At 37.5% G+C, this 24,113-nt stretch overlaps 1 protein-coding gene across 2 annotated transcripts in view; it reads left to right on the top strand.

Annotated features, from left to right (window-relative positions):
• Nucleotides 1-24,113, top strand: part of NT5DC1 (5'-nucleotidase domain containing 1) — a 148,514-nt gene that overhangs the window by 93,803 nt on the left and 30,598 nt on the right. For both annotated transcript variants that reach the window (XM_055713047.1, XM_055713048.1), the window contains exons 7-8: nt 5,305-5,479; nt 10,097-10,194. In XM_055713047.1, the coding sequence (XP_055569022.1) occupies nt 5,305-5,479; nt 10,097-10,194 (273 nt within the window). The remainder of the gene's footprint in view (nt 1-5,304; nt 5,480-10,096; nt 10,195-24,113) is intronic.

Genomic DNA, 24,113 nt, shown 5'->3' with positions numbered 1-24,113 from the left:
AGGGATAGGGATGATTTATCTCTTCCTGCTTCTCCCTGCTCCTGGTATCTGCCTGAACCCAGGCCTCCAGAATGTAACAATATTTTGCCCAGTCATTCCTGTTTCATGCTTCACTCTGCTTTCTTATCTTGCTTTATGTTAACATTTCGTTCCCTCTGCCTCTCGTTTTGCTTCTGCTGCTCCTACTAGAATACACACTTGAGCTTAAATGAAAGGAAATGTAAGACAACTTGTCTAATGTAATTTCAGCTGTCACCCCCTTTCTCCTCTGCTTGCTTAGATGAAATGTAAATTCTTTTGCAAAATCTTCTGTAATGAAGGTACTTTTCTTGTGTTTCGGTTGAACCTTACATTAATTGTTGGATGTGTTTGTTTAGACAAGGGAAGAAGACAGCAACAATAGTCAAAGAAGTGTCTCTAGTAACTAAAAATCCTGAAGTGCTGTAAGAGCACAGTGGAAAGCAATATGCAATGAATATAGTTGTCTGCATCATTGTTAGTAACACTTTATTTCAGTTCTACTCTGTTTATCGAATTAATAACTGTTACCTACAAGCCTGCATTCAGACAAAAATTAGGGAGGAGTTGTAAGTTCTTACTTGCATCAGAGCTGCAGAGAATCTGGCTATGGGTATCAATAGCTAAGCTATCAAATTGCCTTTGAATTTGAAAGAGAGAAAAGTCAAATCCCCAAATACTACTTTCATTGTAAGAGATGGTTAGTTGTTAAAGCCACTAAATACAAGCTACCAACTGGCAGCTGAAAGTTTATTTTTCTTGGCTGAATTCTCAGAATTTTTTTAGCCTCATACCCCTCTGCTTAGCTAAATCGAATAAATAGCGGATAAATTATATTTAATTCAATCAAGTAGGTGCCTCTTAGAAGCAGTGACAATACTAAAAAATACACTGTGTTCCTGTGTTTAGTTCTGGACTGAAACCTAGCCAGAAACATGCCTCTTGAACAGTTGCCTTTTTTATAATCCAGCTAAAAGTTAAGGGATGAAAACTGCAGTGTCCTGGCAGTGCAGATTTACAGACTTTGAATCCAAAGGAGTCCAGAGCCAGTGGAGTGTCAACTGACCCTGCCAAGAGAAATGGTGTAACAAAGAGCACAAAAATCCACTATTATTTTTGTCCCCAAATACAGGTATTATATTAGAACATCAAACTGCACACTTCAATAACATTATTTTGTGACCATAGTAGAGGTGGGTGGGTGGATTAAAGACTTGATTATTGTCTGTGCTGGAAGGCTTCTTGACAGTCATGGCAAGCACTGTACAGGCTCTTTCTGAGTTTGGTCTGGGGGTTCTGCATTTCCAGCTATACATAATTCCCATCACACTTGCTATCACAACTGAAAGGCAGGACAATGCAAAGAACATCTTGATCAAATTACAATGTCAGATGAGACAAGAAAAAACAAACCTCAAACTGGACACTAAGAGAACCTCTGATAATACGCAGAGGAAATTATATTGCTTTGAAAATACAACAGGACATAGATCTGATAAGAGGCTTTGCAGGACTTTAATATGTGGCAGTTCTAGACAACTCATTTTAACGGCTTATATTTCTATCTTCTGCTTAAAAAGGAAATACATTTTTCTTAAAGGTTACTTAATGGACTTCAAAGGCAATTATTATTTTTGAAAGTGTATTTGGAAGATGCTTATAAATTCCTACAGAGGCTAATTGCTAATTTGCTATCCCAGGCTGTATTTCAGAGATTTCAGATAACCTCCAAGTCGTTCAGTAACAGGAATGGAAATTGCAAAACTGCATTTGTTCCATGGCAACATACATGTAATAAATTACAAAGTTGTGCATTAAATGCTTAGACGCTTTCCTGCTCCATGTTATTGGATTGAGTTTTCTCGTGCAATCACAGCTGGTAAATGTCTTGATTGCTATGTCCATTGTCAGAGTCTTCTTGTTTCCATGTTCTTTATGAAATGTTTTCTTGTATTTTGCGAGTGTTCAGACAGCCTAAGAGCCAGAGGTTACTAGTGTAGGCTTTGGCATGCATGCAGATAACTGAAAACAATAGAGACATTCGAGGTGAAAGTTGGGACATTTGTTATTGTCGTTTTGCTTTCACTGATTTGTGGCTACACATTAATACGTGTCAATGTCCATATAGCTGTATGTTAAGTGATATTCATAAAACAGAGAGATAAAGACATAGATATTTTAAGTGGTGTACAGACAGTGAACTGTCATTTGTAGATCTGGTGGTGACCACAAGACCCCCATTTTGATACAGTGAATTTGTAGACCAACAAAGCTTCTCTAAAGCATGCTTATAGTTCCATTTTTTAAGAGTATTTTGAAACTTGGGTGGCCCATAAGGATTATCACAAAGGTACTGCAGGCTAAAGACATTTCTCAAGAATGGTGTTTGTCTGAAGAATTACTTCTTTGTTTTTCAAGAACAGAAGTGTATGACAGTTCCATAAAATCACATTATTACCATTAACTCACTTTCTCCTTTCCTCTGTTGCCTCTGGTAAAATTAGTTCTTTTCCAGTTTCTCACTGACTCTTTGCTTGATGGAGGTTTTTTATTATTTTTATGGTTTTCCTGCTTTAGAAAAATAAAGTGCAGCATATGGCATAATGGTAATATATAACCTTGGAAAAAATGCTTTATTTCTCACTGTCCAATCAGTCCATTTGATTGTGAAAGCTTGACGTGATGCTATTTCTCCATCACATGTTAAAACTTCCACAACTGTTTTTTGCCAACAAGGTGCCTGTGGCTCTGCTGTCCTCCTCAAAACTGGCTCTTGCCCCAGGGTAACGAGCAAGGGTTTCAACTTTTATTTTGTTTGGCTTTCAATACAATCTTGCAAGCTTTGGCTGTTAAACTCCGTTACAGGTATGAATATATATTTGACCAAACTGAATTCACCAGACACAATAGTATGTTAGGAATTAAGTGAAACTCTGCTTTCCCAGGCCATGTTGGTCTAATTACAGTAGGGTATGCCTTAATGAGAGTTCTTCTGAGGTACCTCTGCCTGATATGGCAAACAGCCCAGAGGCAAACTTCAGATCCCAGTGTCAAGAACTGATTCATTGGTTGTCTGCAATTAATAGTTGGGCTTCAGGGACTAGATAGAAAACTAGAATGAGACTGTCTTTCAGCTCATATGTTGAATCCAGAGTTGTTGACCTTTTCCAATGCAAATGTAACTCAAAGGCCAGATATCATAGATTTATCACGTAGCAGATACTGCGCAGAGTATGAACAAAGAAGACAGTGTTGATTAAATTAACTCAAAGTCTTTAAATCAATTGCACATTAAAGAATGGTCAGCAGAATGTGGGAAGCATTTAATAAGGAAAGAAAGAGTGTCCAACGGTAAAGATCATTTAAACATAGCTTTTTACCTTTGAGTAAAAAGTGAGAGATCACTGTATATATAAATGAACTTTTCCATCTTTCTTTTAATTGTTTTAACCCGAGAGAACTAATGCCAAGCCTGCTTTGTTTACATCCCCCTTCATTCTCATGTATTGTGTGTTTTCCAAAACAACGAAGAAGAAAAATTGTCATAGCATAGAATATGAAATATAATTGCTAATGATAGTACTGAAAAAAATAATGCAGCTTCTTCTCCTGAAAACTATATTGCTCACCCCAAGCAATATTCACACCCGAGGAAGGAGAGGGGAGAAAACACTACAGGAAACATTCTTTTTTAAATCTGCTTTAATCAAGAAAATCTTTGGTCTTGGCTAGCTCTCAAGGCAAATGTCATGGCATCCCGTAATGCTGGCTGCAGGAACAGGCTCATATTCCCCTGGTACAGGCTGTTACACAGCCTGACCTAAATACTATGAAGATCTGGAATAGTGACCTGGTTATGAGTTGCAAGATTTTGTTTGAGAGACTTTCTTCAGATGCGGTACTCCACTTTGTAGCTTATGGGAAGAAATCTGTCAAGTCACAGCACAGAGAATAAGACGCTTTCGTCTCCTGTCTAGTGGCAGTGATAACAGCCACTTTGAAACTTCTTTTGGGAGAGTTTTTTTCCCTGCCATCTGTAGATGTTTGAATGTGTAATTTATGAAATAGTGTTATGTTTAGCACCCAGCATCTTTCAGTCTTTCTTTGATACTACAGTTTCAAACATACATGTTCTCTTTCATTAAATAGCTAAAGTTCAAGTGGTTTAAATCTTATTTTTTCAAACTAGAGGACAGCATTACTCACATACCAGAAGGCTAAGTAATGTCTGGGATTTATTAAATCATTCAGCAAAGTTGACCACAGACAGTTGCATATAGAACAAATGCTGGAAGAAAAATAATCTCCTATGACGATGTTCATTATACTATAACACTCACAGACTGAGAGCCAAATACTTGGTATCATTTCTGTCTCTACAATTATTATATTTCTTTTTAGACCTTTAACTGGCTTGATATTTTTGGTTATAGAGGGTTGAGAACAGGGGAAATAGGTAGTCTTAGATCATAGGAATGCTAAAAAAAAGGTAAATTTAATGTTAATTTGACGTCTTGATAAATCAGCTGTTGGTTGTAATAAGGTAAATATTTATTGGTGACTTAATAAGTAACTTTTACTGCCAACCTAGTGTTATTGCACACTTTTTAAAAACTTACATTCCGAGTGTATTTGCAAAATTCTGTTGCTGTTATATTCAGCAAAAATAGGATTATTGAAGATGGAGTTGGAATTGTTTGGGGGTTTTTTTGCGTCAGTTCCTAGTATTCCACATACCTGTGAATCCTTGCCAGTTTGTTTTATCAACCTTTCATAGATAAAGTGCTAGTTGTGAAAAGTGCAAACATATTAATATGGATATTATCAATCATACAATGCAAACCTGAAGTGTCAGAAGTAACTGAACAGATGTTCTTGGGAATTTCAGGTTCATACTATTTTCTAAACATTAAATTCATTTTAAAATCACAAATTGAGTATCCAAAAAATTGAGCAAAGGTAACAGGAAGTAATTATTTGCTATGTAAGACTACAATCTGTAATTTATGTATTATTTACTCTTATGAGCAAAAGAACATCAAACAAAATTACTATGAAAATACCTTAATAAATGAGAAAAGTCATACAAATGTATTTCTGCTACGGTGTATCCTCTTGGTTTGATTGGGTTTTTGGTTTATATTGAGTTACAACCCAGGGAAAATTTTAGACTTTGCTTTGCCTTTTTGAAATTGTATTGTTTGCACATAAAAGGATGTTTGTTGTGTGGATTAAGTGGTTTGTGAGCAGGATTGGATAATACATAATTATGCTTTAATTTTTTAGAAGACTGTGGGACATATTTCCCAGAAGTGAAAAATCATCCAGACAAATATTTACAAAGATGTCCCGAGTCTGTAAAAAAGTGGCTGAAACAACTGAAGAGTGCTGGGAAGATTCTGCTATTAATTACTAGTTCTCACAGTGACTATTGCAGGCTCCTGTGTGAACATATTCTCGGGTACGTACAATGTCCATTTCAAATTATATCTGCCAGACAGCAATTGGAGATAAGCCTGAGCTATAGGGAAGTTAATTTGAGTTTCTTTATTTGGATCTGAGATTTCTGGTGGGCCTCTCTCTAGCAGAGTGCTACAGGCTACTCAAGGCAAAGTAGTCCGTCTGTGAGCCTGTGAGCTGTATCTGACCCACAGCATACTTATATCCTGCCTTTTCTCTGGGCATCACAATGGGATTGAAGATGACAGGGAATATCTTTCAGGCCAATACCAAATACATCATCTGAATCCTAATTTTATTGTAAGTTTTTGCTAGACTGCCATATTCAAGCCACTTCTTTTCTGTGCTTCTCCAGTGGTGAGTGCAAGTAGTAGTAATATTTAATTTCCTTGCAGTAAATCTGCATGGAAAAGCTTACAAATACTTCTTCCCAATGGTGGTTTCCAAGAGAAGGTTGCATGAGAAATGTGCATATACACATCACAGAGGAAGAGATAAAACAGGCAATTCATTGCACTTGGCAATTGGTTGAGATCATAATTGCTGATCACAACAGCTATTTTTAGTTGTAATGTTAAGAACGTGACTGGTCAAGTAAAATTCAGTGAAATTCAGTAGAACCATCACTTACCTCCCTAGAAACAAATCATTCAGTGATGCAAATAGCAAGGTGGGTTATATAGTGAGACTTTTAATAAATGAATAAAATAAACAGAAGTAGTGCAATGTGAGCCAACCTTGGCTATCTGGATATCCAAGGGAACAGCAGAGTGAATACAGCGGCACAGTAAGAAAACCACAGGTAAGGTGAAAAACAGAGCTCCAGTCCAGTCCAGAGTCCAAAACCAGTCCTGCCAGTATCCCTTCTCTTTTGTACTTTCTGGGTGAAATGCTAAACAGAGCATCAGCTGTGCTTGTTCTCACTGCCTTGCATGAACATTGTACTTGCTCATTTGAGGGGGGAATCTACCTCTGCACAAAAAGTAATTCTCCTTATGAGTAAGAGGCCTATGAATTAACTCTTCTGTATAGATCTGTCTGGTTGCTTTCTGCATGAAAATTCAGTATGAAAATAAATTCTTGGCACATAAAATGATTTTTGCTGTTTTTTCCTTGGTGAATAATGTTTCAGCTATTTAATGCAGCTGTAGAGATCCTGCTGGAAGGCATAAGCAAGGTAGCAGAGAGGGTCAGTTGCCTTTCAAAAGACAGAAAAGAGATGTTCTGCTAGGAGGAGACTGGATCACTCTCTTTCCACTTAAGTGTAGGATGTTCTACAGTGTTTATTACAATCATATTTTCCAGGGACTCCTGCAATGTGGCTTCCAAGACATCTTCTGGAGAACTGAGTGCTCCACTTCCCATTAGATGTTTCTGAAGATGTTTTTTCCCTGAAAATAACTCAGAAATTTTTATTGATTTTGTTTGTTCCATGCCTCTTATATCAGACAATAAGACTGTACACACCCATGCTGCTTTTTGCGGTACTGGAATATAGTCTAGGTTCACACCTGTTATCTCTGCCCTCAACTTTAATTTGACCAGGGTTTTGACTGCATTTTGTTCTTGAACTCAACCCTTATGAATTACATCTATGTAGTCCTTTATTAATTTCTCTTGCCACTTCTTTCAGTTAATCAATATGATAGTGAGAAGTTCAGAACATAATAGTATTACTTAAAAAAACCCACTGAAGAATAAAGATGAAAAGAGGACATGTGTGTGAAGTTTTAGTCTCTTACTCCTAATATCCTTACCTTTTAACTGTTAACTTCTTTGCACTTTATTTTAGAAGTTCCTTTTTGGCTAAGAAATTATCGTCCACATAAAGTCAGTGCTGGGAAATTCATGCTTAAGTGTATCATTTACCATTTCAAGAGCAAACTATCCCAGTTGTGTCCATCTGACCAAGTCATTCTTGATTGAAAGACATTTTGGTAAGGAGAGAGGAAGTCTAAAGGAAAATCTCATTCTGGAATAAAGTGAGAGCCATTTCCCAGCCAGAGCACACACATATTGCTGGGATCAATATATAAGGCATGCAAATCTACAGAAGCAACTGCCAGTCATTCACACAAGTAGCAACATCATGGTGTGACTCTTCAGGCTTACCTACCATGAGGACATGTTTCCAGTTAACTGAATGTTTAAGTGTTGGCAGGCGCACACCTAAAGACAAGTCAATAATCACGTAGTCACTGGAGCAGTGACATTTCACCTTTTCATGTATGTTAGCCATCTAAAAGCTAGAAGTTTTTTGAAGCTGGTCATTTTGATTCCCTCTGTGGTTAGTGAAGAGAAAACACTGGGTATCACCCTTGGTAATTCATTCTGTACCATAGAATTATGTCTGAAATAAGTGGGATGAATTGCCTTCTAAGAATGTGGATGTTTCTCCGTTGGCTCTGTCTGTGGTATAGATCAGTAGCTGTGAATTCAGCATGCAATTTTCAGATGGCTAAGGTTATGTGAAATATATCCTACCCTTTGTCTTAGCCGTTTACTGTAATCACAGGCCACTATACCAAGCACAAGCAGTAACTGGAACAGATTTTATCATGTATAATGCTACGTAGTAATGTAACACAACATATAGGCTCTCATAAAATCAGTAGCTTTGTACATGAGATATAGTATGATTCAAAAAAGGCCACAGGTAACACCTCTTTTCACACAAAATGTAGTTTTTTCTTCAACAAATCAATAAAACGTTAACTGAATCTTGTGAAAACTCTGTTTATTCCATTTCAAAGTTTTTACACAAAGCACTTACCACTGCTCCCCCAGGTCTTTGTTGTGCTCCTGACTGTTGGCTTTATTTTGAAAGTTCAAGCTTAACTTACACCTTGGAAGCATTATTTGCACAGTATGCTAATTTGAAAAGTTTACTTCTATTGATACTTTTCACCGAAGGACAGAAGAGCTATGCCTGTTTGTTCAACTTCTGGAATCTTCAACACAGAAGCTAATTTTAAAAACACACCATTGTCCTGTTTAATACTGGTTCTTCTAAGAAGGTAAAGATCTACATGTGGTCACAAGTGCAGAAAAATAGACAAAGCTGAAATTTCATTAGAGGAAGGAAATTTAAAGACATTCTATTTTAAGGCTGGAATGTAATTTAGAGCACAAAATAAAAGCTTGAAGATAAGCTCATAGGGAGAGCATTCAGTTTTTTAATTAAGATATCTCGGTCTCATGGCAGATTGTAGATTATTTGAAAATGACACAGTTAGCTAGTTTACTTCCAGTAAACTTCCTCTACTGTTGGTAGCATTTTGGTGCCTGTACCCATGCTGGACTTGCCGTCTGTGACTTCTTTGTTCTGTGCCAGAGTACCCATCATTTTTGGGGTAGACATTATTTATAGACAATAAAATCACCTAAGCAATGAAGCATTTCTAATAAAATAAAATCAGTCAAAGGTGGGGAATGTTTACATCTTCCAATAACAACAACAACAAAAAAAAACCCAAAAAAACACAACCCTTTTTAAGCAACATTTGACTAATTTTATATTGTATTAACTTCAAAACTTGTAAGTAGGCATTATTGTTATTATTTCTTGCTCAGTTCCCAGCTTGATGATGTAATAAGTGACGTTAGATTCCTTAAAGTAAGGAAGACCCTTGCTAGAGTAGAAATAACTGGCATCTCCAGAAACAGTCTGTCTCACAGTGGGACACTTGGCCTGAATGTTCCCCAAGGTTGCCTGTTTTTCCTATTGGCTTTGTAATGTTAATGACTTTTATACAGGTCTCTAAAAAACACCTAAATGTAAATAAGTCCCACCTATATACCATGCTGAAACACTCAATCCCATTTAATGGGATTTCCACAGTTCAGATATCAATCTGTATTCTTACGGACCTAACGATCTTTGAAAAATCTGAATCTAGTGGTGGGATTCAGCTGGCAGATTAAAACTCGTCCTTGGTAGGTGTTTATCTGTGAGCCACATGTCTAACCTCTCTGTAACCAGCAGGGATTTAGTCAGAGCAGCCAGTCAGGTCTGAAGAAAGAGTTCAGCTAACAACATGGCATTTCAACCTCAGGTTATGTGAAACCATCCTTTAGATTGCATTGGCTATGTTAATTAGATCTCTGTTGACTACCCGTGGCATCTTAGACACCCATTACGCCTGTGCATACGTACAGTATGGATACCAACAATACAAGCACCTGTCTTTAAGTGTCTTCAGTCTTCAGTTACTTCCTACCGTATCACTTGACCTCATACATTCTGCTTTATAAAGAAAATCCCTCATTTACACCTTTCTGTACTTGTCTATGCATATGTTGTCGCCTGAGATTAAAATATGTGATCTGTTACGTGTTCTCCTGAGATTTAAAACTTCCTGGGCCAAGGAACATCTTTTTACAAGTGGTGAGTGATCCTGAAGGCACAGCGCTGTGGGTCGTCAGCCAGCTGCCTTCTCACTTTTGACTGCCTCAGGAAAAGAAGGGCAGTAGTGACACTGAACAAGTACTGGGGGAAAAAGTGACAAGAAAGGTGCCTTAAAGAAGTGTTTTACTATTTTCTCAACTCTTAAAGAGTATTTAGTGGCATCTTAGCTAATTCATTAGTTTAACTAATTCAATTCCCTTTACTTTCTAGGAATGATTTTGAAGAGTATTTTGATGTTGTGATCACAAATGCTTTAAAACCTGGTTTCTTCTCCCATACTCCAAACCAAAGACCTTTCCGGATTCTTGGTAAGTTGTAGTCATGACTTCCTTCTCATGGGCTTACCTCTATTAAAATTTAAAAGAGAGAGAGAGAGAAATAAAAGAGAACTCAACGACATATTTTGAATCTAGCACTGGGGGTGAAATGGACTATACAAAACTCTTCCAGAGATATTAGTAAAAGATTCTCTTAAAACTGAGGAGCACGGAGAAATGAAGAACTACAGTGCTGAGGACAATGAAAAGGCAGAGCTGCAACAGTAATTAAAAATGGCATTGGGGCTCAAATATTGCATCACTAATGAAACAGTAAGAATCATTTTCTTCATTATGCTGACAAGGTCATGCACAGAAAATGAAATTTAGTTTTGGGGAAAAAACGTAGCCAAAATATTTCAAGAATTTAATGGAAATTCACAGAACAGTACAAATAAAATTGCAAGGCTGAAGGAAATTATTTTTGATGGAAATCTGGCAGTGTTAAATCTGTGTACTTTGGCTAAATAATGACAGAGTAGGTGAAAAGGAAGTGCCCCTGTATTCACTTAATTAAAACAATCTGAAACATTTGGCAGTGTTATTCATTAGGTAATTAAGGTTGTAACAACAGGGGTTGATAAGAGCTATGTTCATTGAACTACAAATAGCAATAGAAACATGGCTGAAGACAGTTAATTTTTTTATATTTCAATAAATACCTTTATGATTGTTACCTGAAAATTAATCTTGTATCCAAAATAGCACAAGTCGACATATATTGAACTGTATTTTAGCATTTCGTGACAGGAAAGTCAGCTGTTCCAGCCCAAAAGAAATTTTGCCTGTGGAACTTTTACAGGAAAACTAAAATGAGCAGCGGAAGTACATATTAAAACTGCATTTTAATGTTTCACATATTTATATAGGAAAATAAGTAAGAAATATCTTAAATGTGATTTTTAAAGGATTAGTTCAAATAGGAAACTGCCAAGTTGACAATTTGAGAAAAAATAAGCTCAGAAAGGAAATTGAACCTATTTATATGAAATGAGGGGGAGGGAAGCAAAAACATAAAGGGTGAGAAAGGCTCAGTTCTGCAAGCATTTTATTTAGTTTCATATAATGCAAGTTGAAAATAAAATATAATTCACTTTGGATATTTTTTAAACAGTCAGATTAGCCTGACTTCCTAAGGAAATCCTGCTGTGTCCCTCTGTCAGTAATCCAGCCAGCGACTTTGGAACCTGTTGGCCAGTTTCAGTAAGTTTAACAGGCAGCCAGAAAGTTCCAAGATATTTTGACAAGGTTTTTTTTCTGCAAACAAGGGCAGAACAGAGGGAGAAGACTTGATATTACTGACAAAATTGTGTAGGATTAGCTTAATGACCTTATTAGATTGTAAGTACCAGTTTTCTTGAAGCTATTTTTTTTCTCATGAGTTCAAACAGGAACAACATTCCCTGGAGTCCTCTTAGTGACTTACTGGTTTTCAGTCACTTTACATTTTGTCATTGCAAGGAGGCTGAAGTGAGGGTTGATAAGTCATTACATTAATACCTTATTAATGCAGAATAAAATGTGATTTCTGTTCTGGAGACCTCACTATCTAAATAGATAAAGGACACAAACATAAATAAAGCAATCATCAGATAATTTGCTTACTCACTGACCTGTGAGTAGGTATTTTTTTACTATCTTTGTATTAAATTGACAGTAACTGGTTTCTTCTGAAAGACCAGCCTGAATATTCAAAGCAAAAAATTATACATATAGGACAGGTTTTTAGAGACATGTTTTGAAGTAGTAAAGAGCTTGTTTAAGAGTACATGAAATTTAAACCATCAAAATAGGAGCAATTATATGAGAATATAATATATAATCATATATTTTTATAATGGATCTTTTGCTGCCCTCGCTCTGTGTTCCTCACAACAGCTGTATAGCATCAGGTAGGCACTAGGTAGTTTCACCCAGTCACTGCAGGCAGCCGGGAACGCAGTTCATTTCTGAAACAGCATACAGTGGAACTTCTAATACGTGGGGGGGGGGGGGGGCCGGGGGGGGGGCAGTTTTCCAGTTTCCAGATTTTTTTTAAGGCTTTCTTTCATATTGTAACTACTGAAAATTCAAAATTTCGGCTTCAAGTTTCTATCTTCCTTTTGCCACTATAGTGGCAGAAGAGTTTAGTCACTGTGCTTCAGACCCTCTCTTCTCTGAGACCACTGGAGATAATGTATCAGGGAGACAAAATTTCCTTAATTTTGCTTTTAAACAGGGAAAAAAATTAGGGGTGGACATCATGGTAAATATTTTCTTGAAGCAAAAGAATAAACTTTTTATTTTCTTGAAGCAAAAGAATAAACTTTTGCTAGTGTAATTTAGGGAAAAAAGTTCAAGTAAGTGAAACAAAGTTTGTTCGTGAAGAAATTTGTTGCAGAAAATGAACTAAAGTAACTGCTTATCAATCCTATCCATTTCTCCAGGGCTGAGTTTCAGTTATGTTCTTCAATCCATCAGCAGGTCTGAATTACAATAAATTCCCAATAATACCATATTCCCTTCTAATCCAAGGTAATTGTGTGGTGAATGGACTTCAGGCACAAACTGTGGAATGTGTTCTTAGTTTCAAAGCCGCCAAGTGTTGCATTGTTATTTATATATAACAGATCTTTTGCTGCAGATTTACAAAGAAAAATGTTTTGAAGTTTACTACAGAGAAGGATAAATTCTTTGCAGTGAATAATTTCAAAAAGGCAACTGTGTTCAGCAAACATTTGAAGGAGAACAAGAGGCAGGACAAGATGACAAAGAAGGCATTGTCAAGAAATGTGATATCGGATAACTGCTTGGCAGAAATGTTTTTTTCAGTAGACAAGTACTTTTAGAACTAATCCACTTAGAAACCATGAAAAAATACTTTAGTTGTGCAATTAAAAACGCATCACTACTTCATTTGAGTTTCAAAACATGCATCATTTAAAGCAACCAAAACATGTTTGAAATATTAAAAGATTTGTGTGACTGCTTTTTATTGGACTGGGGCACTGAAAAACACAATAATTATTTCATTTGCTTAATGATCTTTCAAAGTACTGTTCTGTTAAATGGAGGAACAGTTTTACATATCTTTACAGATTTTTGAACAGCTACATTCATTTTTACCTGGCAAAACAGTTTTTATAATTAGGGGTAGCTTCTATACCAAAGCACATAGTCTATGAGAACAATGCAATTAAAAAACCAAACAAATTAAATAAAATTAATAAAACCAACTATACTACCATAATATTAATATCCGATAATTTACTTGTTTTTCATAAGGTTACATTTTCTTTTCCACAGGGGAATTATTTACATGATTCTTGAAAGTATTAATATATTGAGCTATTCAATCTAAGAATCAGGTCGAAAATGTTTTTGTAAATCCTGTGTTGAGAATGTCGGATTTTCTTTGCTTTCAGCAGCTACATCCAGCTTAAAATAATACATTGTTCCACAAAGGACTTGAAGGAACACAAATAGCAAATACAGTTGTGATTTATCTGATAATCTGCAGTACACCAAGATTTCTGTAACGTTCGACAACACAGCTTTCCCTTTATCACATCACTCATTAATGTATGTCAGATTACTAGCCTGACTGCCAGTTCTGATCATTGTCTCATAGATCTTTTTAGAATTCAAAATTAATCGAGAAATGCTACAGATAACCCCAAATTCCCTGAAAGCCTTTGGTAAGCCTGTATGCACAGGGAATTCTGACTTGGTCCTAAATAAGACTTTTATATCTTTTATTTCCAGCTCAGGATCAATACACAGCTATATTTTTTATCTGTTTTTTTAACTGAAAATGTGTTGCTGATTGTTCAGTGTCTGAATGTACAATGCATATTTAACAATTTATATATAACTTCATATATATGTATATATATGTAGAGGCTAAAATCAATCCTATATATGGAGTGCCAGTGGATGCCGTATTTCTGTGAGATCATGTGCCTTTATCCAATGCCTACAGAAACAAACCCACTCTCCTTCTCCTGCAGAGTCTCAGGTTTTCAAAGCCCATTTTCAATTGCACTTCCAGACTCTCTGCCTTATTCCTGCACTTGAATTTCTGTCCAGTTTATGGTGCCTCTGCTATGTGATCTCCAGATCTTCCCACCCTGACCATTCCATGATTCTATGATGTAGCCCCCAGTTTAGGAAATGCTTTCAGTCCTCCCATTTTTTACAATTCTCTGGTAACTCCCAACTCATTGCAGAAGCTTTTTTCCTGCTTCGGTTATTCTTCTGTAGCCTTCTAAAAATACAGGGAACTTTCTATAAACTGAAAGGACCAATTAGAAAAGAAAATAAGGGGACAGGATGTAAAATTAAATACTTCTAGACTGAACACTGCCTTTGATTATTAGGGGCTGCAAGACTTCAGAAGAAGGAGGTGATCCCATTCCCATGTCTGCTATTTAAGTTTTCTTCCACCATCTTCTGCGACATCTGGGCTTGACTGTTGCCAGAGATGGGATACAGAACTGGGTGGAGAATCAGGGCTGGTCCTACGTAACTATTTTTATGCATTTATGCTCTCTGGCCTTTCAGGCCTGAGGAGGGGGATCAGGAAGGGCGTGCCTTCATTTTCTTGGAAGTTAAATGTGTAAGCCATGTAACTTCTTTTTAGGTCGTTCTTTTTATTTGAGACTTCTGACTTTACCACCAGAAGAATACCAAAATACTACCCAGTAAATTTTATAAGACCTTTTAGTGAAACTGTAGAATATCTAATAAAAATGTGGAAATTTTGAAACAGATGATATTGCAGCACCATTACAAGGGACTATATCATTTAAACAGTCTTGCATTATTAACTCATCTGACGAACGTAAATGCCAACTCTAGAAAATTCTGATTCAATTTTCAACCAAAACACGTTGAATTGAGTCTACAATGTAGCTCAGTTGCTCTAACTGCTATGTAATAGGTATCTCAGTTGCTACCTCTACAGTCAAGGCCACCTTGCTAAGATAAAAAATGCTTCTTTCTTTTACATCAGCCTGTGAGCTTAAAACTCAAGAGACCATGTGTACTCTTTGGCTATGCTAATTGTTCCAGTCGTCTCTTCTTACCAATCTTGTCTTGCTTTAGGTCATCAGATCTTCAGATTTAAATTTAAATGTAAAAATATTTCTGGATTTATCCTTTAGTTTATCACAGATACAACAGCACAGTTGTTGATGTTTTCATGCAGAGACTTGATATTTGATGGAGAGCTCACTCTCCCAATAGGAACCTGGTCTTCTGCTGCACCTGTGAATCCTTACCCAGATGTATTGGTTGTGGTCTTCAGTCTGCAAAGACTTTCATGTTTTCCAGATTTGGTCTGTGCTGAATTCCTCCAGCCACAGGTAATTTCTGGGATTAAATAGGACACTTTTCTTCCTTCGTTCGACATGGATCCCTGGTACATCTTTATCACTGAACTCTGAAGCTCGGCTGCCCACTGCTCCCTCCATGAGCAGCAGAGGAGATAGGGGGAAGGAAAATCTCCAAAGCTAAATCAGAGCTGCACAAGGGCGTGTGTGTGCAAGGGCATGTGTGTGAGACAAAGATGAATCAGAGAGGGGATGGAGAAGCTAGGGGATGGGGAGGAAGAGCATGGGAGGAGGCAGAGTATGAGCCAAGCAGCACATGTACACACACAGAGGAGAGGGATTGCACTCTGATGGGGGTTTCTGAATTTCAGGTCTTTGCTTTTTGGTTTCAGCCATTGCCTTAAGGAGGACTTTTGAAATAAGCCTAATGTGTCAGACAGCTTAAAATGATTTACCCATGTACTGCACGGATTGGTGCTCCCAGCTTGCCCTCCAGTCACGGCAGGGAATGCAGCACTGCCCTCCTGGAGGCTCTCTGGGTTCAGGAAGCCTTTTGCAGGGAACCCCATGAAAGTCCTCTTCTCCCTCAAAAGACACAAGCAGAATAACACCACCATCAGCAAAGGACACTTGTGTAACCTACTCCCTCAGTGACTCAGGGTGTTCCATATTTAATGCAACTGTGGTTGCTGCCATTCTTCAGGAGATGGTGCTGCTTCATATTAGCCTGCCTGGAAATACTCTTTACCATAAGGCCACATAATAATGCACCTTTGCTGAAAGTTTGTGACAGAGTAGCAACTAAAGTTGCATTGCCCGCAGACTGCGTTGTTCAAGAAAAGTAAGGCCCATAACTGTTTCCTATATGTCTTCTAAAATGACTGCCTGTATATTGGTATAACATCCCACAGTGGCATATAGTTTTGAAAGCAATGCAATTCTTTTCAAGAAAATCCTGTTCAGCAGTTCTTTATAGTGTATTTGCACTGTTTCTCATGTATTTCCTGGCTATTTATGAAAGAAAAAGAGGAGTTATAACTGATAAATAATCACATTTTGTACTCTAGTTTTCAAAACTAGATCTTTTGTACCTCTTGGGTTCGTGATGTACATCATGATGTTCAAGATACATATATGATGATCAAGAGTCTCCTAACTCTTTAATATCAGAAATAGGTTCGTTATGTAGCTGGCAGTAGGAGGTCCAGTGTTTTAAGGGATAAAGTATCCAGTTCTGTACTCAAGCCACCAACGAGAAATTCCCTACTCTAACCTCAGCTAGAGATTTTGATTTTATCCATCATTTCTGGAGAGAGAGGAAGTTCTTTTTAAGCAACTAATTTGTATGAATGATGATATAGAAAGATCTTCATATTCAGTAATAGAACCTGACCAGGTTTATTTTCGTGAAAACCAATAAGGATTATGGAAGTACCTTATAAAGATGATTCTTTCAGCTGACATCCTCTTTGGCAGCTTGGTCAATGCCGGATTCTACTTTCTGAAAAGCAGTTTAGGGTAGGCCAGTAGGGCTGTCAGTGGGACACACATACAAACAAATTTAATCTCATGTAACAGGGTTTGTTTTCATACAGATATTCATCATCCACCAGAGAAGTTCAGAGGTTGTTTCCAAAAATCTACAAGGACAGGCTCCTTGGTTGACTGTTTCACCTCCCATCTTTTGTTTAAATGATCTTAGTCTAAAACTACTCCACTTCACATACTGCATTTGCACAGATAGCCACTCAGTAGATTTTTTTCTGACAGTGTAAACAGCTGCCTTAGGGACTTCCGGTTTCCCAATATTATTTATGTGCTGAAGGCAAATAATTAAAAAATCAACATATGTTACCTTGTAATCAAAGGGATTTACCAATTAATCTTTTTAAAGTTTGCTAAATAGCACCTGTGTGTAGTCTGAAATCAACAGTTTGGGAATCATTTGAGAATAGAGGTGATCATTTCCTATCATGTCATCAATGTTTCTAATTTTAAGCCATGCGACAGGTAAGACAGACTGTAGTTAAGGACCTCTTTTTTCTAACAGTTAAATTTTATTTCATGTTTTATAAACATAGTCTTAGTTGACAATAACAGTCTGGATTTTGTTTTTTACATGTTCAGTACTGTGGTCTATGTGAAAGCATTTAAAACAGATGCAAAAAGCAAAATAAAGTTGTACCAGCACATACCCACATCCTTTTGCAGAATAGACTATTAAAGTCACAGACAGACAGAATACGTTTTTAACAGATGGTAGCAAAATGTTAGCATAAATCATTATTTTTTTGGATGGTTTTCAAAGTCCTTGGCCACCATATTTGATGGTCATTGCATCATAAAAACAAGTGTTTTGAACGTTTTTTGGTTCCATTGCAGAGGTAAAGAATTAGAAATTGAGAAGGTACATTTTATTACTAATTGGAAGTGTGTCATTTATAACTCTTTTGTAAAATGATGCAAGGAGCCACTCCGCAGTTTGCACTGATGGTACATGTATCCACAGTGACATAGTGTAATTTCCATAGGTGGCTGCTTTGTAGTAGTTAGACTGCACGGCATCCAAAGAACAACTTTCCCTTACAGAACAACCTTCTCACCATCTGAGCAGGGAAGCCATTCCTTTCTCCCAGGAAGAGGAATGGCGGGGGTTTGTTTTGTTCTGGGTTTTTTAGAATGGTCTTTATTGGTATTTGCTTCAGAAGTGTTGTAAGGCCAGATTGTCATTGCATCATTTATATGTATTCTCAATGATGGGTTTCACTCAGGCATTTTACAGAACATCAGAAGCTAGAGGCTGAGCTGTTTCTACCGGGAGGGCACAGTGGTGGCCTGACCACAGCAATTCACTGTAAACCTGGGGCATGGGCCGAGTGCTGGGATTTCAGCTGATGGTCCCTCCTAACTGGCATGGGAGGCACCTGGTTATCAGCCAAGCCAGCCATTGGAAATTGGGTTGGATGCTACTTCATGAGCTCCTTTGGGTTATGCCTCAGCCATATTAGCCAGAGGAGCTACCAGGACACAGGCTACATCTTTAACATTTAGTCTGTGTTCCTAAACATTGTTGCTTATGTAATCACATAGCATGTGTGAGTAGGAATTTCTGCACATCTCCTCCTGCAAACCTCTATCAGTAATGCAATTTCAACCAAATCTGAATGTGGCATAGTATTCTCAGACACAGCACCTCAACAGGCTGGGAGAGGAAAAAATGGGTCTGTCACTGCCAGCTCAGAGAAAGGCTGCAGTGTGAACTTACCCCTGATGAGATAGCAGAGCATCCATCCAGGATAGTCTGGCCACAAATGACCCAGCTACTAGAAAAGGATCCATGAGACTTTGTACCCTATTAGACATTCAGTGAATCCAGCGGCAACATACAACTTCGTAAGAAGATAGGACCCATTATTTGCACTGTTGTTCATTAACAGCACCCTGTTTGTTTAAATAAATAAATAAATAAAATTAAATCGTCTTTGAAGTGTGGCATCTGTTTCTGAACATGGAGATGAATGCTGAACTGTGGATGCAGTCTCCAATGCCCATCCTTCTTTAAAAGAAAAAATTAAAGTAAATGTGTTGATCCAAGTTCTTTTTGTGTTTGCATAGTGTTCAAAGTACCTCAGAGGATAAAAGGGTAAAAGGAGTAAGAAGTTATTCATCAAAAAATCAAAACAGTTGAAAACTGCAATGTGCTTCTGCATAAAGACAGCAGGGGTTGCTCCAGCTGATTACCTTTGATATTAAATACCGTGTTTGGCACAAAGCTGATAAGAATATTACAGAAAGCTAGTTCAAAGAAAGCTAAAGCTGCTGCTTTCAAAAGCACGGTATCAACAATATTCCTTTTGTTAAAACTCAAAAACATGTTTAGCATAATTGCCAAGTATCCAAAACCAGAATTCTCTGCATTTTCATTTTCAAAAGGAGTTACAGAAACAAACAATACTGCAAAATCCTAGTTATTGACTATATCGTGTTATATTCAAGGCCTGGATAAAACACAAACCCCGGTTCTTTAAGGTATTGTGCAGGCACGTGATAAGAGTCAGTCTCTGTCTTCAAGGAGCCCACAGGCAGACCAGATAAACAAACAGTGGAAAAACAAAAGCTCTGGCTCTGACATTAAAGCCAAGGAACCAAGAGATTGAATGACTTACCCATAATCATATCTTTAGCAGATCTGCATATTTAACTAAGATTTCTAATGTCCTAATCCAGAAGCAGTGAATAACTGTAAACTGAAGTTTGCTTAAGGACCTCCTGAGAATCTTGACTCTGAAATCTTTCCAAAGATTTATCATAATGGGGAAATTAAGATAACATAATTGCAATTAATTCTGCTGGATTTACTTTTTATGATTCAGCGATATATCCTTTATAAGTTCAAGGAATTGGATCTACGAACTTGATGTGTTCTATACTGAAATTGTTCAAATTATTCAATAATTATTTCAAATTATTCAAAGCAATAAGCTAGAGTAGTTGTTTGTTTTGGAAGACAGTTCCGTACCAATGATTTCTTAAAATTGGTTATATGTAATCAGATCATGTTTATGTTTAATTTAAATTATTTTTAATGTTTATATTTAACTAATTTTAATTTATTATTTTAATTAATAAAATCTAATTATTTTTAATTTGGAAATTTAAAATTTCTGTCTTCATAGAGAAGCATGTCAAATGCTTCCTTGATATGGTGAATTATTTTAAGTTTTCCAAGCCTGTGTACCTAAAAGTTTATCAAATAACCACTTTTTGGGAAATAGGTTGCAAAATCTGTAAGTCATGATGATGTTTTAAATATGGTTGCCAAAAAGGTGACATCAGGATTTAAAAGTAACAGCTGTTTTAACAACAACATTTAGTAACTATATAAACTGTAGATAAAGTGAGTTAAATATAGAAGCTATATATAATTGCATTTAAACATATACACCATGTGATTAGGAGGTCATTAAAAGTCAAGATCTATAGAAAATTCTGAATCATAGTTTTGTGATCTCCTTCTGGTGTTGCTATATTATTTTCTTTTATTTCAGGATATTCACAGAGAATGGAAATGTGACACAATCTGATCTGGATTGTACCTGCAGTACCAGAGAGATAAGGCGTGAATGCTCCCACACTTAGGAAGCCAAATTCATCCAAAAAATGCAACTTGTTTTTACAGCAAAATGAGCTACTAAGGGCTTGTCAACCCCATCTTCTCCCTATAGTGAGTCCCCACAGAACGTGAATTGCCATGCCCTAGCCTGTGTTTTTGCAACCCAAACCAAAATGCCTAAATGACCGGTTTGTATTCCAGACAAAGCTGTGTTCCACAAACAGACTTGTCTGGCTTAAAGAAATTCGCCTCCAACACACGAAAAGATTATTAAGAGGAGATTATTTTTTTTCTCCATAGTCTCTAAGAAAAGACAGCCAAACAGTATGCAAGATTTAGAAGCAAAGCAGTCAGCACTCAACATAGATTGCATTTATAGTGGGATAATACTCTAACAATGTTTGATGCTGAAAAAGACTTGGGATTTATGGAAGATTTTGTGCAGAATGTGAAGAACCAATTCAGTGTGGAAGACAAAAGTGAATGCACATCTTCCATACGTGATCAAGACTTGCAACACTAACTCTCATTGCAGCATTAGTAGCAGCCATTCTGAAATAATACCTTCAAGTTCTCATATTTATACTTCCGTAGAATGCTGCAAGTTTAAAAGGGTTGGCTAAGCAAAGGCACCTGAGGGGCTTGCAAGCTCACTTAATTATATTTATTGAAGAGCGCATTAAGATGTAGTCTTAATGATCAAGTAGTTTGTGGCTCCTTTACTTTCGCTGCATGGGAGCTCAGACTACTGTAACATAATACCTGAAGAATGTCTAGAAATTATTTATACAGAGAATTCAATATCCAGAATTCTAGACTAGAAGGGGTTTTTTTAATATTGCTTCTGGTTATATGAAATACTTATTTTCACCTTCATTCTATTTCCCAGCACACATAAGACTTGTCTGCCTGTGACTGGGGGGGAAGAGCTAAGTTGGAAATATCAAAAGACTGAAAGGAACACTAGGGAAACAAACCATGCACAAGTCAGCAGCTGTTTTGGCATTAAGAGAATGCATATTTCATTTTGATCTGTTTTGTGCATTTTTAATATAAGATTGTTAAACAGATATGTTTTATTCAGTCTGCAGAATAATAAAGGTCCCACTGGAAAGCTTGTTAACTCATGCAGATCATTACCAGACCCTACTGCTGTTTATAAGGAGGATGTTAGGACATAGCTTAGTTCAAAATGTGGCTTCTCTTCCTGCCAAACCTGTATCAGAGAAATGGATAGTTCTCAGAAACTGATTTATTACATCTTGTTGCAGACCTCTCCCTTAAACAAAAATTGACTCACAGCTACACTGTAAGGGTGATATCATATGCCAAAAATCAGAGGTTTATTTTGAAATAAGTACCAGGAATGGATGCAGAAACCGCAATGTACAGAAACTACTCTGGCTGTCCATCATTTGGTATTCCTCAGCCAACTCCCCGTGTAGGCAACAAGACCTAGCCAGCACAGTCAGTGGAGAGCTGTACGGCTGCCCAAAGAGCAGTGCCTACGCCGTACAGAATGCATTGCCCACATTGACTCGGCGCTGCAATCCGCAGGAGCTGTACTTCCTATTGTAGAGCCTTTACGTTATGTTTCTGCATCTGGGGCTGAATCCCAGCTGTAGTGCCTAATTATAGGCCTCCAGTGCTAATTGAGAGCCCCAAGGAACCCAAGCACAGGTCTTACAGAAGTGGCACAGGACCCATGCCTTGCCAGCTCAGACTAAGGAGCATCTCAAACATCTCTAACCACCAGTGTTTTAGCAACTGAATAGAACAGGGCTATGTGCTGAGTAGAAAGCTGTGATCTGTGCAGGTCTGCTCCTATGCCTAGAGCAGCCAAGGTCAGAGTGGCTGCAGGATAGGTCAATACAACTTCATAAACCAGCACTCATTCAGTGCAGACCTGTGAGAAATGACTTCACATTATACTTCTTAAACAGCTGTCAGAATCCACAGGGAATTTCTGGAAGAAAGATTACCCATGTCACGGGGGGCTTACCAGTATGACTTTGCAGGGAAAAATATTATTTGACATAGATCACATATGCGTAAGCAATAGGTGATAGAAGTTGGGGAGTTTATTCATCTTTGTTCTCTGTGTAATTGTTTTCTTCTGTAGGATTCAAAAATAAGCAGATAATTAGAAAGAGAACCTCATAAAGAGTTACCTTGTGATTTGATCTGTAATTAATTTGGAAACTGGGATTGAGGCAGTTTGTAGTAGAGCAAAAATAGAGTTGTGTATGGTACATTCCTGGCAGAACGAGGGTTGGCAACTCTTGCCGAAAGCTTCCTTTCAGCATAGTTTCCACGAGTCTGTATGTGCTGGTTTTCATTAAGGAGCTTTAGAGTTCTCTTGTGTGTTCTTCCAAAATGTCAACCTTTTATTAATGCTAGCCTGTCGAATTGTTTTTTCTCAGAAAGCACACATTGATTTTTGTATTGCAGACATCAGATCTGCTATTGGAAGCAAGTAGTGAAAGGAGCTGGTTAGGAAGCCCTAGAAATGAAATGAGAACACGAGGAGAAATCATGACCAAAGCCTGGGCTGAGATCTGGTTCACTTTGATGTGACAGTGAATCTCTGCCTTGGTTTCTCAATTTCTAAATACCAAGGCTTACCTGATGTTTATGAAGCACCAGGGAGAACTGCAAAGCAGTGAGTGGCAGAGGAGAGCTGCAACAAATAGCGGGTGTGGATTTACTGGGGCAGGAGGGGGATCTCAGGTGGGTAAAGAGTTACCTAGTTCAGGAGCAGCTCTGCCTCTCCCACCCAATACAGGGAAGTAAAAGGACAGAGAACACAAAACTGGACATTTCTCAGCTGGCAAGCGATCATGGGACACTGCGTCTTTTAGATAAGTACAAGTCCTCTGCAGCTGGTGTTCAGAAGGGAATTACTTCTTGTAAGCTGAAGGCTCAGGAAAAGGTAAAAGTGATGTACCTACCGTCTTCTCCCTAACTCTCTTTGTTCTTCGATCTTTTTATTATTCACATAGGACTCCAGATGTCCTAAACTTCAGTATGTACGTTGCATGTTTTACTAGGTAGAATTAGCAACCCCAGGACTTTTTCTCTTCATTAGTAAGCACGTTCATTCTAACCTGATACTTATCTGCTGTGAAACCACTTTATATATTATTACTGTCCACAGATCCCAGGTGTCTCTGTGATACTGCCAGACTAAGGCTGAGCCTTCCAAGATGACTATTTTTTCTGGAATAATAGTAGCAAGAGATTTTATCTGTGAAATTCCTGCATACGGAGATCTGGCACAATACACTTGGCTCTGAGAAACAAGGTGAAGTGCATTTTTGTATAGACACTAAGTGGTTTTGCAAACTACACAAAATACACAGATAAGGAACTTGAAAAGTAATATAGGAAGTGTCACAGGGATCATTTCTTTTTCACTTCTTCAAAAAACTCATCACTACTAGTCTTTCATGTCGGTCTTCCTATCAAAGAGCAACTAAACATAC

This window comes from Falco cherrug, chromosome 6, assembly GCF_023634085.1.
Source record: "Falco cherrug isolate bFalChe1 chromosome 6, bFalChe1.pri, whole genome shotgun sequence".
Lineage (NCBI taxonomy): Eukaryota > Metazoa > Chordata > Aves > Falconiformes > Falconidae > Falco > Falco cherrug.
This window is presented reverse-complemented; position numbering and strand designations above follow the sequence as displayed.